We start from the raw sequence: 16,627 nt of genomic DNA on the forward strand, positions 1-16,627 counted from the left end.
AGAAGGTAGTAATAGGTAGGCAAGTATGAAACGAATGTAGAAAGAGGAAGCATTCCAACCCTGTCACACATACACACACGGTCCAAGCTGAAGCTGTCCAGACAGTGGGCCAATGGGAGCCTTGAAGGTTTTGCTGAAGAGGGTTGAGGATGCCAAATTCTAAAGCAAAGGAAGGAGCCAGTGGCAGTCCCCAGCTGTCACTAAAGAAGGCTTGGGAGGCCTGTGCATCCCCAAAAAGGAACGTGCCTACCAGGGGAGGGCCTGTCCCCTGAGGACAGCTGCTGTGCCTGCCTAGAGTCAGCATCCTTTCATCAGACGAGTCTAAAGCCTACAGGGCTCATTCTGATCAAACCAATGATACACCCGGCAGCACCCCTCTGTTCTTGTCCACAGTTTGGAGGAAGTTCTGGGGTTCACCGTTCGTGTGTAATTTTCCAGTAAAAGTGCCATTTATATTTCTCTGCTCCCCGAGCCCAACACTCGCTGTCTCCTTCTAGGTCCTGGGCATCCATTTGAACAAGTGGAAGCTGGACCGGAAGCTGGGGGTGTACGTGCTGGTCCTCTACGCCGTCTTCTTGTGCTTCTCCATAATGATAGAGTTCAACGTCTTTACCTTTGTCAACCTGCCAATGTGCCGAGAAGACGATTAAAACGGAGCCACTGCCCCGCGCGGGAGCTGTTCTGGACACTCCGGCGCTGGCGTCCTTTTTCCCTGCCCCTCCCCACCACAGATCTCTCCTGCATCGGCCGCCACCGTCCGTTCTTTCATCCATGGGAAGAAGGCGCCATCGTGGTCTGTGTCTGGTCATGGGCCAGGCTGCGGGCGTCATCCTCCTCCTTGGAGTTCTGCCCCCACAAAAAGGCAAGATTCAGAGGCCGCTGTTGGAGCAGCTTCGCAGACCTCCGAGCCGCCGGCCATAGGGGCGTGGCATGTATCTCCTCTCGGACGCCTGGATCAGAAGGACTTCTGTATGTGGGTTGTCTTTCTGTCGCAAGGCAGCCTCGGAAATGAGGCAGTCGGTGAACACAAGGTCTCCTGGGGCAAGTGCAAAATAGGAGCGTTGTTCTTAAGGGGCCCCTCTGGACCAGAGGGTGTGGGTTCCTTGGGCAGCATGTACTCCTTAGAGCTTCTGAATCCTGCTGGAAGCACTCAAGGTTTGGAGAGAGCAGGCTCAACCTGTTGGGAGTTTGGGGCCGTGACAACAAACACTCCACCCCTTTTCCTGGACAAATTTGGAAGAATAGAAACAGTTGTTCACAGCAGAAGAGAGAAAACAAGTGCATACTCTTCTCATTTTCATTGATACATTCAGAGAACGAGCAATGACACAGTCAAAATAAAATGTCAGCTATAGATCATCATACTTGAAAAATACCATCGCATACAAAGGACCTTGATGGGGACCAGAAAGGTAATACTTATGGGAAACAAATCCTATGTGTATCATGTTGCGTTGACGCTAAGACGTCTGGTTTGGAACATAGAGAAAGTAGAAGACTAACATCTAAATGGGTGCTAACTCAGAGACACAGTGGAGATAGGGCTTTACAGCCATTCATTCCAGACCTGTGGCCTGGGACGCGCTGTCAGTTTGGGTTTGTCGTTTCTTTGTTAATGCCCTGCCCTCACAGTCACCCTGTTCAAAGACCCAATTGTTTATATGCCCAACAAATTTCATAGCCTGCTGAACTGGAATGCGTGTGCCAGAGGTAATGGTTAATGACAAGAAGAGAGATTTCCTGCAAAACCACCAATTGCTCTCTGGTGAGCTGGAGGCAAGTATGGAAACCGTAACTTGGAAATTTTTAGAGCTAAGGTTCTTGAATCTTGTAGTTTGCTATGCATGAAAGGCCAAAGATGGGAGGTTAATTCAAAAATAGAAACATTAAACAATTTTGACTGCTTCCTAGCTCTCAAATATATATTAAAAAGATTTACGAACACAAACCATTTGTGGTTTCTGAAAAGAAAGCACAATTCATTTTATAGAGAGGTGTTCTTTTTTATTTTTTTTTAATGTTTCTATTGCAAAGAGTCTATCAGATTTGATGCACTTTTAATACTGGGCTATTTTGCACAGAAGACTGTATGGGGAACGCCCCCATGATGGTATGAGGAAAGGAGGGTTTTAGTGATTCACTGATAATTAATCATGGGTGATGAGTGTAAATCCAATAGCTGATTCTTTCCCGAGACACAATGGTTGTAACCCGCAGTGGAATCTGTGGCTGTGCTCTCTGTGGCCTCTGAATTTCAGAAGGAGGGCATGTTTAAGCTCGTGTCCCTAAAATTTGCTTAGCATGAGCCTCAGACGTGACAGCCCCATCACCGGGTTTCTATTCTGGATCCCCATCAGTGTTAGTAGCTACACCAAGTTAAGACTTCTCCTTTTGTTTCTCTGCTTAGATTCTCAGTGGTCTTCCAGTTGAGGACAAGGGTCGTTTTCCTGAGAAATTAGCCGAGTGGGCGGCCAGGGAGCCCCTAGGTTCATCAGCACAAACATTTAGACGCAGAGGGTTTCAGAGTTGTCAGGACCACTCTGCCCACAGAGAATAGCCACCTGGTCTCCTCTGTCTTACAGCCTCATCTGGGTTTCAGAGTGCATCTGTGTCCATTTTTGAATCTCAAAACTGCCCTGTGATATAAGTAGGGATGATTATCCCCATTTAACAGGAAGTTCAGTCTTGGAGAGGTCAGGTGACTCTAGGTCAATGGCTAGTAAGTTGCAAACAGGAGCCGAGCCCCAGATCGCCACCCGGCTCGGCCAGTCCAGTGTGTGATCATCCTTGGTCGTGCAGGTGTGGATGTGTCCTTGTCCTTGGGGTTGGCCCTTATTGTTTGAGTCAAGACTTCGTCACATTTCTAACTGACATCTGGATGCTCTGTCTCCCATCCTAATATTTATCCCCATCCTATGTCCCTATTATTTTCTGATAAAGATCAAAAAATATTTTTAGCTAGGCCGTATGGGCCCTGATGAGAGCCCTGCTGGTGTTCCGTCTTTGAATCCCTGTGTAGCTTTCGGAGAACACACCCTCATCACCCACCTCTTCCTCACCAGAGCCCATCTGAGATGATAAATATGCTGCAGTTCCAATTTGAGACAAAAACTAATGTTTCTAGTATGTAGAACAGCCCTCCTGGCTAATCCTCTTATGACTTTAATGTGCCAATGTAACTTCCTTAAAGGATCTATGCATTTATTGTAGCTAGGAAACTATATATATGTCGTAGGTGAAGAAGTCTCTTTTGTAACTAAATATTTTTTCCATTTCAAGTTTAAAGAATTGCTTGATTAATTAGGCCTTCATTTGAAAAATAATGCTTTCGTCACTGAGCAGGATTACTTCCTTTATTTTATTCCCGAAGCTAATTAGCACAGAGTAATTACTCTGCTATGAAAATAGGCAATCTGAAAAATAAACTTGGCTCTTTGAATTGGGGGCAGAAAAATGAACCCATTGTACTCAGATAGAAAACATCTATAAAAGCAGAAGCAGGAGGCTCCTGGCATCTCTGGTCTGGATTTTCCTTTGCCAGCCGAGTGTAGTCAAGGGGAAGGTATGCAGTGTCCTGAGAGCCTGGCCCTAGAGGAAGGCTCTAGGTCAGCTGCAGTGAGAGACTGATGTTAAAGGCAGATCAGAATGGTCTCATTCCCATCCTTCCTGTAACCCATGTCTCCCGACCTCTGTGTTCACCGTCCATAAGCACCGACCTTGTGAGTTTTCCTCTGTTCATTACCTGCTCCTCCTCCCCTCATCCCACCTATTAGGACTCGTTCTTGCTCCTCCAGATGGTGCCTAGTGGTAAAGAACCAGCCTGCCAATGCAGAAGACATGAGACACTCCCTGGGTCGGGAAGATCCCCTGGAGAAGGAAATGGCAACCCACTCCAGTATTCTTGCCTGGAGAATCCCATGAACACAGAGGAGCCTGGTGGACTACAGTCCATGGGCTTGCAAAGAGTTGGACACAACAGCGATAGGGCACATTGCTTCTCCTTGTCAATCTTTTGCTTTTACACACCCAAGCAGCTGAAAAGAATAACCCTTCAGGAGCCAGATAGGTGTGCCCATCCCTCCGGGGATGGAGGGGGGCAACCCCCTACAGACCCTGACCAAAGACTCCCTCCTGGGCTTCCCAGAGTCTAGGTTCTAAGGGAAGAAACTACCCCCACCTTTCATTTTTTTAATTTTTTATAAAGATTTTCTTGATGTGGGCCATTTTTAAAGTCTTTTTAATTTGTTACAATATTACTTCTGTTTTGTGTTTTGGATTTTTGACCAGGAGGTATGTTGGCTCTTAGCTCCCTGACCAGGGATTGAACCTGCACCCCCTGCACTGCAAGGGGAAGTCCTAACCACTGGACCACCAGGGAAGTCCCCCTCTTCCTTTTTGGGGAGGATTTGCATGCCTTGTAGCATCAGTGGGCGCTCAGCCCTCAGCAAACACTGGGCTCCACACACAGGCTGGGAATCCAGGAAGAGTGTGAGCCTCCTGGCCTGATGCCCTCCTTTCCTCCTGGCATCTCCCCTCCCTGAGCTCTAGGGCCCCTCCCTGTCCTTAAGGTGGGGGTGGACAAAGGCAAGATGGACTGGGAGAGGGTCCGTTCTTCCCCTCCTTCCCCAGGTGTGAAATGAGCTAGCGGAGTCAAGGTCTGTAACAGGACAGAGAAGCAGAGACTCTTCGGCTCGGCTGGCACTGCCCAGTGAGCTTGTGGCCCCCCATCCGCCCTGACACCGAGTGGGTCCTTAGGGATTGGGTTTGGCCTGCTCGTGGCCGCCCATCCGCCCTGACACTGAGTGCGTCCTTAGGGATTGGGCTTGGCCTGTCTCTCAGCCCCACCTTTCCTTCCCTGGCAGGAAAAGATGGTTGTGCAGCATATATGACAGGCTCTCAGCAAATGCTTGCTGCTTGAATAAACAAGGAACCTGCTGGTTAGGGTGAAAATCTTCAGGAGATTTTCCCCTGCTACTGTGTTTTAAGGGCTTCCCTTGTGGCTCAGCTGGTAAAGAATCTGCCTGCAATCCAGGAGAGCTGGGTTCAATCCCTGGGTTGGGAAGATCCCCTGGAGAAGGGAAAGGCTACCCACTCCAGTATTCTGGCCTGGAGAATTCCATGGACTGTATAGTCCATGGGGTCGCAAAGAGTCAGACACGACTAAGTGACTTTCACTTCACTTTCACTGTGTTTTATATGGGCTTCTCAGGTGGCGCTAGTGGTAAAGAACCTACCTGCCAAATGCAGGAGACATAAGAGACATGGGTTCGATCCCTGGGTTGGGAAGATCCCCTGGAGCAGGGCATGGCAACCCACTCCAGTATTCTTACCTGGAGAATCCCATGGTGGGCTGCAGTCCATATTTCCAGGTCCCTCTAATGCCCTCTGAACATCATTTCTGTGTGAGTCTTCCTCCCCTTGGGGCAGTTAGCAGATGCATTCAGGATCCCTGAGATGGATCACGTCTCAGCAACTTTGTCACCATGTGGTGCTCATTCCAGACATTTTTGGAAACGCTCTCTGGGCAGCTCTTGAGTATCAGGAAGAGCGTCATCCCCCATTTATTCCTAAACCCAATGTGCTGCCCCTCGCCCCTGCCCTCTATGTGGGTTCACCCCAAGCATCTGGGCTCCCCTCCAGCTTTCTCTCTGCAGCTGGTCTCATGAGCCCCTCAAGTGCAAAGACGCTCTCAGGACCTTCTGGGCGCATGTAGAAGGGGCCTATCCTGCACTGTGTCAGTCCTGTGGGCGGTAGAACACGAACACCTTGGCACAGGCCCATCAGGCAGATTTTGTGACTTGGCTCTTGTGGAGCCCCTTCGCCTTGCCGCAGAGAACTGTTCTCCCAAGGGCACAGTCCATTTAGGTTGTTGCATTTGCTTCTTAACAGGGAAAACCAAACTGGGATGCTAGTTTAGTATGTGCTTAATTCCAGATCTCATAGCTAATGGGTCAGTGTCCAGAGTCACATGCTGCCCGACCTCAAGGAAATGGTACCTGCATGAAATCAAGAGAAGAGGTGTTTTCTCCCATCTCGCCACCCAGGAGGAGCTGTTTCTTCCATCACAACAGGGAAGCCAGCTCGGTCATATTAGAGCTTTGATTATTTTATGGGGGTTTTAAAAAATTCTAACTTTTCAGTTGACCAGTGGTTCCCAGGTTCCTCTGGTCTCTGCTAAATCCTCATGCATTGCAGGGGGGCGTGCTTGGTGTCATCTTTTACCTGCACAAGCTTCCAGGCTTTCCATCACCTCTTACGGTGTTGGCATCCAGTTGTCAAGGTGGTATGTCCTCCACACACTTCATAACAGGGGCTAAGAACTTACCGTCTTCTAGTCTGGGAAAACATCTGCTGCCCGGACACCCTGATACAGACCCAGGGTCATGGGAGGTGGCTCTGACAGTTAGAAACGCTCCCTGAACCCATGTGAAAGTCAAGCCCTTTCTATGTGGTGTTTCCACCATTAGGTTTATGGGTGTGGGATGGGCTGCTGCTTTATTCAAAGTCCTGTGATACACGCAGGCCTATCCACACCTATTCCCTCCATTGCCAGAATTTAGACAGCTGCTTTTTATGCAACACGTTGGTTGTGACTTACCCACAGTAGCAGCCAATAAAGCCCTTAATCCTGGAGAAAGTGTGTACCCTCCCCATCCCACCACTGAAAAATGTATTTTTTTAACTATTGAAAGTATGCTCAGCTTTTGATTTCTGGGTGCGTGGCTTGGTCTGGTCAGCCTTTGTGCATAAAGCAGGGTCCCAGACAACAGAACCCCACACCCCAACTCCAGAAGGTCCCAGATACCTGGGAGTATCCTGATGAACATTAAGTCCCCTTTCAACAGGAGCGAGGCCTTTCTCCCCACTGAAAATGGCTGGGATGTGATCCAGACAGCTCTGTTTTTCCAAATCAGATGTTCTTGTGGGTTTTTCCTCTGGCCGCCAGGGCATCCCTGCTCTCACCTCCAGAGGTACCCTTCTGAATCCATGGGACACTTCCTGGCACTTTCTTCACCTGCCTGGACCAAGGATATCTGGGGGCCCAGGGAGAGAACTGTGGCTAATCCTCTGTGGCCGGGTCTGAGGGAGCCTCCGTGGGGGGCTGCTAGTCTGGGAGGCTGGGTGTCCAGTTAAGAGCACACACTCCCTGGTAGGGTGCCTGCCCTCTGTTGGGTGTCTCCTATCCAGCTGCTGCCAGCCCGGAGCAGTTGCTGGGTGTCTGAATACAAAGAGAGCCTTGATTACCTAGAGAGGAAACAGGGCTGCCAGCCAGATGGGGCCGGGCCCATGCACAGATGCAGGAGCTGCCAAAGAACGGTCAGGGGAGGCCTGACCCAGCCCAGGGGCGCACAGGGCCATGGGATCTTCCTGGGGCTCAGGTGTGACCTAATAAATAGCAGGTAGATAGAACCAGAGCTCTCATGCCCAAAAGGAACCCCCCTTAGAAACAACCAAAACCCAAAACTTCTGAGGCTGTTACACGTCACCTGCGTGAGACATTTCTGTCATGCCGCCATCTTTGTTCATCATCTCTAACGGGCAAAGCAGGAGCCATGAGCTGAAAAGTTGTAAATAATAAATATATTTGTCCCACTATTTATTTTTTCAAGAACTGTGACCTCCTGCACTGTGAATGCTCTGTGATATGAGATTCTTAGTTTAATAAAACTCATTAAATTTGAATGAATTGCTACTCTTGATTACTAAACACTGGCATGAGTTTATTCTTATTGTGAAGACAAATCTAGAGTAAATACGAACTAAACCTTTATAAGAAATCTAGCAGTCAGTATTGTAATGCAATCCATGAAAATCTGTACACTGTCAATAAAGTAAATGAACACAAGTTGTCTTTCCCTATAGAGAGCTTCCAGTCATGTTTTAATAGACACATACATATTTGTATTTTTGGAAAGAATTCTTTACACTGGAATAAAAGCCATTTATGGAAACCATTTCTATTTGAATATTAAGAAAAATAAACTTTGAAAAGGATGTGGGTTGGTGCTTTTTAATTATGATTGATAATAAAATGAAGCAGGAAACTCATAACTTACCTTGAAAAATAAAAGAGTTAGTCGCTCAGTCATGTCAAACTCTTTACAACCCCATGACTTAGCCCACCAGGCTCCTCTGTCCATGGAATTCTCAGGCAAGAATGCTGGAGAGGGTAGCCATTCCCTTCTCCAGGGGATCTTCCCAACCTAGGAATTGAACCTGGGTCTCTTACATTGCAGGCAGATTCTTTACTATCTGAGCCACCCAGGAGGTCCACATAACTTACCTTAGCAAAGCACAAGTAAATCCAGAATGATCCAGCCTTCTTCTCTTGTCTCATCAGCAAGGCCAACTTTATGGGCAGGGCACCCATGGCGTCAGCCATACAGGGCCTCACACTCAGAAAGCCCCCAGGCTCGGTTGTCACCATCTTGAAATCTTAAATGATTATTTTAAGGGCACCTCACATTTTCTTTTTTTAAAATTATAGTTGTTCAATATATGTTATAGATGTACAATATAATTCACAATTATAAAGGTTATACTCCATTTATACTTTTAAAATGTTTTAATTCCCTGATTGTACAATATGTCCTTGTAGTACATGTTTTCATTTTGCCCTGAGCCCTGAAAATTATGAATCTGGTCCTGTTCATCAAGAATAAGGTTATGCTATACATAACAGAGAAGAGATTGGTATCCTCAGGCAAAGAACTCTTGCAAGCTAATAAGAAAATGGCAAAAACGTTTCAATAGAAAAATGATAAAGAAAAAGCAATTCTCAAAGCAGCATAAATGGCTAATTAACAGAGGAAATTCAATCTCACTGACCACAGCAGGGAATACATATTAAATACAGTAAAATATGCAGAGACATAGGTCTATAAGGCCTGAAACAAACAAATTGGGAGCTGGGTCTTCAATGTGCTTCCCCGGTGGCTCAGATGGTAAAGAATCTGCCTGCAATGGGTCTTCAAACCTATGAATGCAAAACTGAATGTGAATGTTAATATTTTTTAGAATAAGAAAAGAAATTACAAGAGATTATATGTTTTTAAAAGTTAGAAAGTCTCACAAATGTAAAAAAGCCAGTAAAAATACAATAGCATTTTTATTAATCACCTAACACTCCTTAATAATAGTTTTTCTACATTTTCTGGCTGTGTATTTTTCATCATCTCTTCATTTGACAGTGATTTTGTGTTCTCATTTCCTATGAGGATAGAAATATAATTCAGTATTTATCCTGGCATGGTTGACTGAAAGGTTTATTTCCAGTTGGAATTAATAAAGTATATAATTGATCAATGTAATCACACAGATTTACTTGCTAAAATTTTTTAGAAAAGAATGTTATGCCATCAGCTCTTGTGTCATGAGAAATTGCAATGAGGGGGTTAATTAACCAGAGAAATTCTGGTTAATTCCTTCATTTGAAATGTTTCCGGAGTCCCAGCTGCCTCAGTGCCACCATAAACTTTAACATGCATGTGAATCACGTGGGTGTCTTGTTGAAAAGCAGATTCTGATTCAGCAGGATCAGATGGGGCCAGAGATCCTATATTTCCAACAAGTTCCCAGGTATTGCCAGTGCTGCTGGTCCACACTGAAGAGTGAGAAGATGGATCCGTCCCGGGGCTTCCCAGGTGGCGCTAGTGGTAAAGAATCTACCCGCCAATGCAAGACATGCAGGTTTAATCCTTGGGTCGGGAAGATCCCCTGGAGGTGGTAACTCACTCCAGTATTCTTGCCTAGAAAATCCCATGGACAGAGGAGCCTGGAGGGCTACAGTCCACCGGGTCACAAAGAGTCGGACACGACTGAGTACAAATGAATCAGTCCCGCTCAGAGTATGAGCTGGGCATCTGTGCAGCCTCTCAGACTGTTGTCCATCTGCCACAAGACAAGTATAGAAACTGAGAGTATAAACATTTATGGCAATAGGATGAGTAATTTTATGTCTGTACGTGTTTTTTTATTGCATTTTTCTAGCAATTTTTGTTATACTCATGGAAATATCTGTCCATAATGAATTAAAAATGTTTTAATATTTTTTTAAAGTCTTCCCCACAGGTTCTACTTCAGATGAGAAGTTATACTTCAGATGAGCATTTAGATGGGTTTGACTCTTTTCTGTGTAAAAGTCAATCCACAAGGTACTGTGGCCTTTGACTTGGTAATTCCAGCTCAATCAGCTCTGAGGATCCTATAGCCTCAAGTTCTTAATTCTCAGTATCTCATTGTCCCTCAGTCCATCTGGCACTGCGTGGTTTACAAAAACCAGTGGAACACAGGACAGTGACAGAAAATATCTCCATTTCACAGATGTAGGAAATGAGGTTCAGAGGGCATGTGTGCTGTGTGCAGGGCCTCTCGTCCACTCACCACAAGAGCCAGCCTGAACAGCCAGGCCTGGGACTGCCCAGACCAGAGAAAGGACAGGGTGGTTGGTGGAATCTTGGAGCTCGTTTCCTAGTTGATTTCACAACTCAGGCTCTATCAGCTTGTTTTTGATGTTTTCTAAAACTTGCTCCAGGCAGTTCCAAGTTCACTGTTGCGCTGGTACAGGCAGTCCGATGGTCCGCTGGTGCGAGAAGCAGGCCTTCTCCTGGGCTTTTGTTGCCCATTGTCTGGTGGCTCAGACGGTAAAGAATCTGCCTGGAATGTGGGAGACTCAGATTCGATCCCTGGGTGATAAAGATCCCCTGGAGAAGGGAACCCACTCCAGCATTCTAGCCTGGAGAATTGCATGGACAGAGGAGCCTGGCAGGCTGCAGTCCATGGGGTCACAGACAGTTGGACACGACTGAACAACTTTCACTTTTTCACTTTGCTAGCTGGTGCCCCCAGGCAGAGCCAAGGGGAGGGGGAGATTCTGACGCCTGCCTATCCCCACCAATGAGCTCTCTACTGAGATTCAGCCCGCACCCACTGCCTTTAAGGTCTCCCAACCCACCTCTGCCCGGTATGCGTCTTCAGACCATGCTACCCCCAGGCTCTGGTTCCTCTCAGTCACCCTGCAGGTTTTAATACTGCGGATTACGTCCTTTCTAATAAACAAACTCACTCTGGTTCTCCACTTCTTTATATCTCCCTCTCTTCTCCCGGCATCTCCTCCACCTGCTCCCTAAATGAAAGTGTTTACCTGCATTCCACCCTGAAGCATTTCTTCTACCTGGTGGCTCTCAATCCTGGCTGACCATTGGAGTCATCTTGGGAGCTTTAAAATACAGGACTGTCCAGTCAAGCTGGCCTGGGCATTAGAGTTTTAAAAGTTCCTGTGCTGTGCTTAGTCGCTCAGTCATGTCCAACTCTTTGTGACCCCATGGACTGCAGCCCGCCAGGCTCCTCTGTACATAGGATTCTCCAGGCAAAAATACTGGAGTGGGTTGCCATTCCCTTCTCCAGGGGATCTTCCCGACCCAGGGATCAAATTCGGGTCTCCTGAATTGCAGGCAGATTCTTTATCACCTGAGCCACCACAGAAGCCCTTATTTGCAGATAAAAATCCCAGGTAATTGTAATGTGCAACCAAGATTCCATTGATCCAACTCAACCTTCCGAGACACAGCAATGATTAACAGCTTCACTGCTGTCCCTCGAGATAGATACCGCCAGCCACAAGTTTCTCTGTCCCTCCAGACCCCCTCACGGGCACTTTTCACCTCCTGATGGACTATTCAGCTTCCCAAGTGCCTCATTGTCAGTCTGATTAGAAATAATCCAATTTTTTAAAAATTTACTTTCGGCTGTGCTGGGTCTTCATGGTTGCACGTGGGCTTTCTCTAATTGAGACAAGCCAGGGCTACTGTTTGTTGTGGTGCATGGGCTTCTCATTGCGGTGGCTTTTCTTGTTACGGAGCACAGGCTCCAGGCGCATGGGCTTCAGAGGCTGCAGCTCTCGCTCTCTAGACCACTGGCTCAGTAGTTGTGGTATACAGGCTTAGTTGCTTTGCAGCATGTGGGATCTTCCTGGACCAGGGATCAAACCCATGTCCCCTGCACTGGCAGGTGGATCCTTCACCACTGGCCCACCAAGGAAGTCCAAAAGTAATCCAGTTTTTTAAAGAGAGAAATGTGCATAATTTTTTTCATAATAGACCAAAACTTGAAACAGCTCAAATGTCCATCAACAGGTGGATAGAGTAAAAGAGAATATTTAATAACTTATAGAGATGTTGAGGTTATCAATAGGGGGAAAATATTAAATATTGAATTCCAGGTAATGATATCCTGGCTCAAGTGTTTAGGGGTGAAGGATATTGATGTCTGCAACTTACTAAGATACCTGGGTGGGTCATAGACAGACATGTGATACAGTGAGTTTGGTAGTGTTAGTGGTAGATTATAGATGGTGGGTGTATGAATGTTCACAGTACAGGGTGTTTTTTTCTGTATGTTTAAAATCTTTCATAATAAAAAGTTGGGGAAAATCACCAAACTCTCCTCCCACCCCCAATCACCTTTTGCTCTTCCCCAGTATCTCAGCAGTCATCAGCAAAATGTCAGCTCCTCCCACCGCCCCTAGAGCTATCTTTTTGTTTTCTCCCTTGCGGTCATTTTTGCAACTTCTCACTCCCTTTCTGCTCCAGCCTTCAGAGCCCCACTGGCACTGTTTATGTGATCCAGGGCAGAGGCTCTGAGCTGGTCTCCCTGCCTCCACCCTCAGTCCCTTCCCAGTCCAGCCTCCATTCGGCAGCTAGAAGTGAAGTGAAGTCGCTCAGTCATGTCTGACTCTTTGCGACCCCGTGGACTGTAGCCTATCAGGCTTCTCTGTCTATGGGGTTTTCCAGGCAATAGTACTGGAGTGGATTGCCATTTCCTTCTCGGCAGCTAGAGGGATCTTCTAATGCAGAAATCTGATTCATCCGTCTTCTAGAACTTAGAAGCATTTTGTTGCTGTTCAGTCGCTAAGTCATGTCCAACTCTTTGCGACCCAATGGACTGCAGCACCCCAGGCTTCCCTGTCTTTCAAAATCTCCCAAAGTCTGCTCAAATTCATGTCCATTGTATCGAAGATGCCATCCAACCATCTGGTCTTCTGTCGTCCTCTTCTCCTCCTGCCCTCAGTCTTTTCCAGCATCAGGGTCTTTTCCAATGAATCAGCTCTTCTCATCAGTTCAGTTCAGTCACTCAGTCATGTCCAACTCTTTGTGACCCTATGAACTGCAGCCCACCAGGCTTCCCTGTCCATCACCAACTCCTGGAGCTCACTCAAACTCATGTCCATGAAGTTGGTGATACCATCTAACCATCTCATCCTCTGTTGTCCCCTTCTCCTTCAGCCTTTAATCTTTCCCAGCATCAGGGTCTTTTCCAATGAGTCAGTTCTTTGCATCAGGTGGCCAAAGTATTGGAATTTCAGCTTCAGCATCAGTCCTTCCAATGAATATTCAGGGTTGATTTCCTTTAGGATTGATTGGTTTGATCTCCTTTCAGTCCAAGAGACTCTCAGGAGTCTTCTCCAGCTCCACAATTCGAAAGCATCAATTCTCCAGTGCTCAGCCTTCTTCATGGTTCAACTCTCACATCTGTACCTGACTACTGGAAAAACCATGGCTCCCAATTACCTCAGACCTGCCACAATGACGTTATCTTCCTCTTTTTCCTGCATGATTCTGCCTAGCCTCAGAGACTCTACTGTTTCCTCCGTTTGAAATGGTTTCCCCACCCCTTGTCCTGCAGAGGAGGGCCCACACTTCTTCTTTCAAGGCCTACCTAGGCCTCCAGGCCAGAATGAATCACTTGCTTCTGTTTGTTTTTTGATTTTTTTAAAGAGAGCTTGGAAACAGGCTATGTTTTTTTTTTTTTGGTTTTTTTGGCCATATCCCATGGCATGTGGGATCTTAGTTCCCCCACCAAGAATCGAACGCACTCGCCTTGCAGTGGAAGCACAGAGTCTTAACCACTGGACCGCTAGGGAAGTCCTCTGTTTTGTTTTTAATTATCTTTTTGTGTGTGTGTCTGTAAGCTTGTTTCAGTTATTGATACTTTTTGACAATTACGCATTTGGAATTTTCTAGAACTGTCTCGGAGAAGGCAATGGCACCCCATTCCGGTACTTTTGCCTGGAAAATCCCATGGACGGAGGAGCCTGGCTGCAGTCCATGGGGTCGCTAGAGTAGGACACAACTGAGCAACTTCACTTTCACTTTTCACTTTCATGCATTGGAGAAGGAAATGGCAACCCACTCCAGTGTTCTTACCTGGAGAATCCCAGGGACGGGGGAGCCTGGTGGGCTGCTATCTCTGGGGTCGCACAGAGTCAGACACGACTGAAGCGACTTAGCAGCAGCAGCAGCAGCAGCAGAACTGTCTCATATACTTGCCCATGGCCTCCACCAACCATTGAAGGTCACCAATTTTGGGGTGTCTGTACTACATCTTTTAGACCAGCCCTTAAAGCTAGAAAGAGCACAGAGTGTTTGGTCACTCCCTGATTTAGTCAGCAAAAATGTATTGAAATCCTGCTCTGCAGCAAGCAAGAAGCCAACTGCTGGTTGGAGAGATGGGAGGCCTCCTGCCTGTCACTTCAAGGGGCCCCCACATTCTGGGAGGGAGTGAGCGCAGGAGGCAAGAGCACAGAGAAGGAGTACCCAGTCATCCTCACAGTCGGGGAGACGTTGACTCAAGATGAGCCTTCAGGGATAAGGCCAGTCAGGAATCAGGCTGGGAAATATCATATCCACACATGAACCATGCAGAAGGGGACACATTCTAATCACAGCAAACATTTCATGGTTTAAAAAGAGTCAGTGAACAACCAGGAGAAAATATGACAGAGATGTTCAAATATTTTGTGGATGCAAACAATGTTGTCTGCCATTTCAGTAAACCACGAATGTCACCCACACCAATCCAGCCAGCCCAGTGCTGCGCCAGAAGGGGAATTTAGGATGGAGAAAAAACAGGAATACTGGCCCCAGGTAGTTAAGATGCATATCAAAGGAGTAATTCCAATGAGCCCAGATTCTTGCATCTTCTGATATGTAGGAAAGCATTAAAATCATTAACTTGAGTTTGTGTGTGTGTGTGTGTGAGATTAGCAGTAATCATTTGATGTTCAACTAGATGGGTTTTAGGGGTTTGTTTTCAGCAAACATTTCTACACATTCCGACTCCTCTCTTACCACTTTGGAACAGTCCTCAGAGCAATCTAAGACCGATTTTCTGGCTAGAGTCCTCAGTGCTGTACTGTGCTGTGCTTAGCCGCTCAGTCATGTCTGACTCTTTGTGACCCCATGACTACAGCCCGCCAGGCTCCTCTGTCCATGGGATTCCGCAGGCAAGAATACTGGAGGGGGTTGCCATTCCCTTCTCCAGGGGATCTTTCCCACCCAGGATCGAACTCAGGTCTCCTGCATCACAGGCAGGTTCTTTACTATCTGAGCCACCAGGGAAGCCCCATGCTATGCTATGCTATGCTAAGTCACTTCAGTCATGTCCAACTCTGTGCGACCCCATAGACGGCAGCCCACCAGGCTCCCCCGTCCCTGGGATTCTCCAGGCAAGAACACTGGAGTGGGTTGCCATTTCCTTCTCCAATGCATGAAAAGTGAAAAGTGAAAGTGAAGTCGCTCAGTTGTGTCCGACTCTTAGCGACCCCATGGATTGCAGCCTAACAGGCTCCTCCGTCCATGGGATTTTCCAGGCAAGAGTACTGGAGTGGGGTGCCATGCCTTCTCCCAGGAAGCCCCATAGTCCTAAGTTCCCCAAATAAAACGTAACTCAGCTTTTAGGTAGTGTTTATTTTTTCAGTCAACACTATCTCATACTGTATACAAAAATCAACTCAAAATGGAATGTAAGACCTGAAACCATGAAACTCCTATAAGGAAGTGAGCAGTGTGCTCACTAAAGAAGACTGTGTGTGTGGGTTCGCTCAGTCATGTCCAACTCTTTGCTGCCCCATGAACTGTAGCTTGCTAGGCTCCTCTGTCCATGGAATTTTCTAGGCAAGAATACTGGAGTGGGTTGCCATTTCCTATTCCAGGGGATCTTCTCAACCCAGGGAACGAACCCATATCTCTTGTATTTCCTGACTTAGCAGGTGGATTCTTTACTAGGGTGCCATTTGGGCGCCCCAAACAAAGAGGACTACATCAAGCTAAGAAGCTTTTGCACACCAAAGGAGACCATCAATAAAATGAAAAGGCAACCTTCCAAATGGGAGAAGACATTTGCCAATCTTGTATCCAATAAGGGATTAATATCCAAAATATATAAAGGATTTAGCAACTCAACAGCAAAAAACCTATATTTTAAAAGGACAGAAGACCCAAATAGACATGTTTCCAAGGAAGACATACAGACAGCCAGCAGGCACATGAAAAGAAAGTTCAGTCACTATCAGAAATACAATCAAAACCACAATAAGGTATCACCTCACACCTGTTAGAGTGGCTATTATCAAAAAGGCAAGAAATAACAGGTATTGGCAAGGATGTGGAGAAAAGAGAACCCTCGTACACTATTGGTAAGAATATAAATTGGTGCAATCACTATGGGAAACAGCTTGGAGGCTCCTCAAAATGTAAGACTAGAACTACCATACTGCAACCCAGCTATCCCATGTCTGGGTATTTATTCAAAGCATACAAAGACACTAATTCAAAAAGATGTCTATGGA

General features: G+C 46.6%; 1 protein-coding gene across 2 annotated transcripts in view; it reads left to right on the top strand.

Moving 5' to 3' along the window:
* Positions 1-7,944, top strand: part of SLC24A4 (solute carrier family 24 member 4) — a 194,960-nt gene extending 187,016 nt beyond the window's left edge. For both annotated transcript variants that reach the window (XM_070357870.1, XM_070357871.1), the window contains exon 17: positions 498-7,944. In XM_070357870.1, coding sequence (XP_070213971.1) covers positions 498-650 — 153 coding nt within the window. In that variant the 3' untranslated portion in view covers positions 651-7,944. The remainder of the gene's footprint in view (positions 1-497) is intronic.
* Positions 7,945-16,627: the final 8,683 nt, after the last annotated feature.

This window comes from Bos mutus, chromosome 21 (assembly GCF_027580195.1).
Source record: "Bos mutus isolate GX-2022 chromosome 21, NWIPB_WYAK_1.1, whole genome shotgun sequence".
In the NCBI taxonomy this organism is placed as follows: Eukaryota; Metazoa; Chordata; class Mammalia; order Artiodactyla; family Bovidae; genus Bos; species Bos mutus.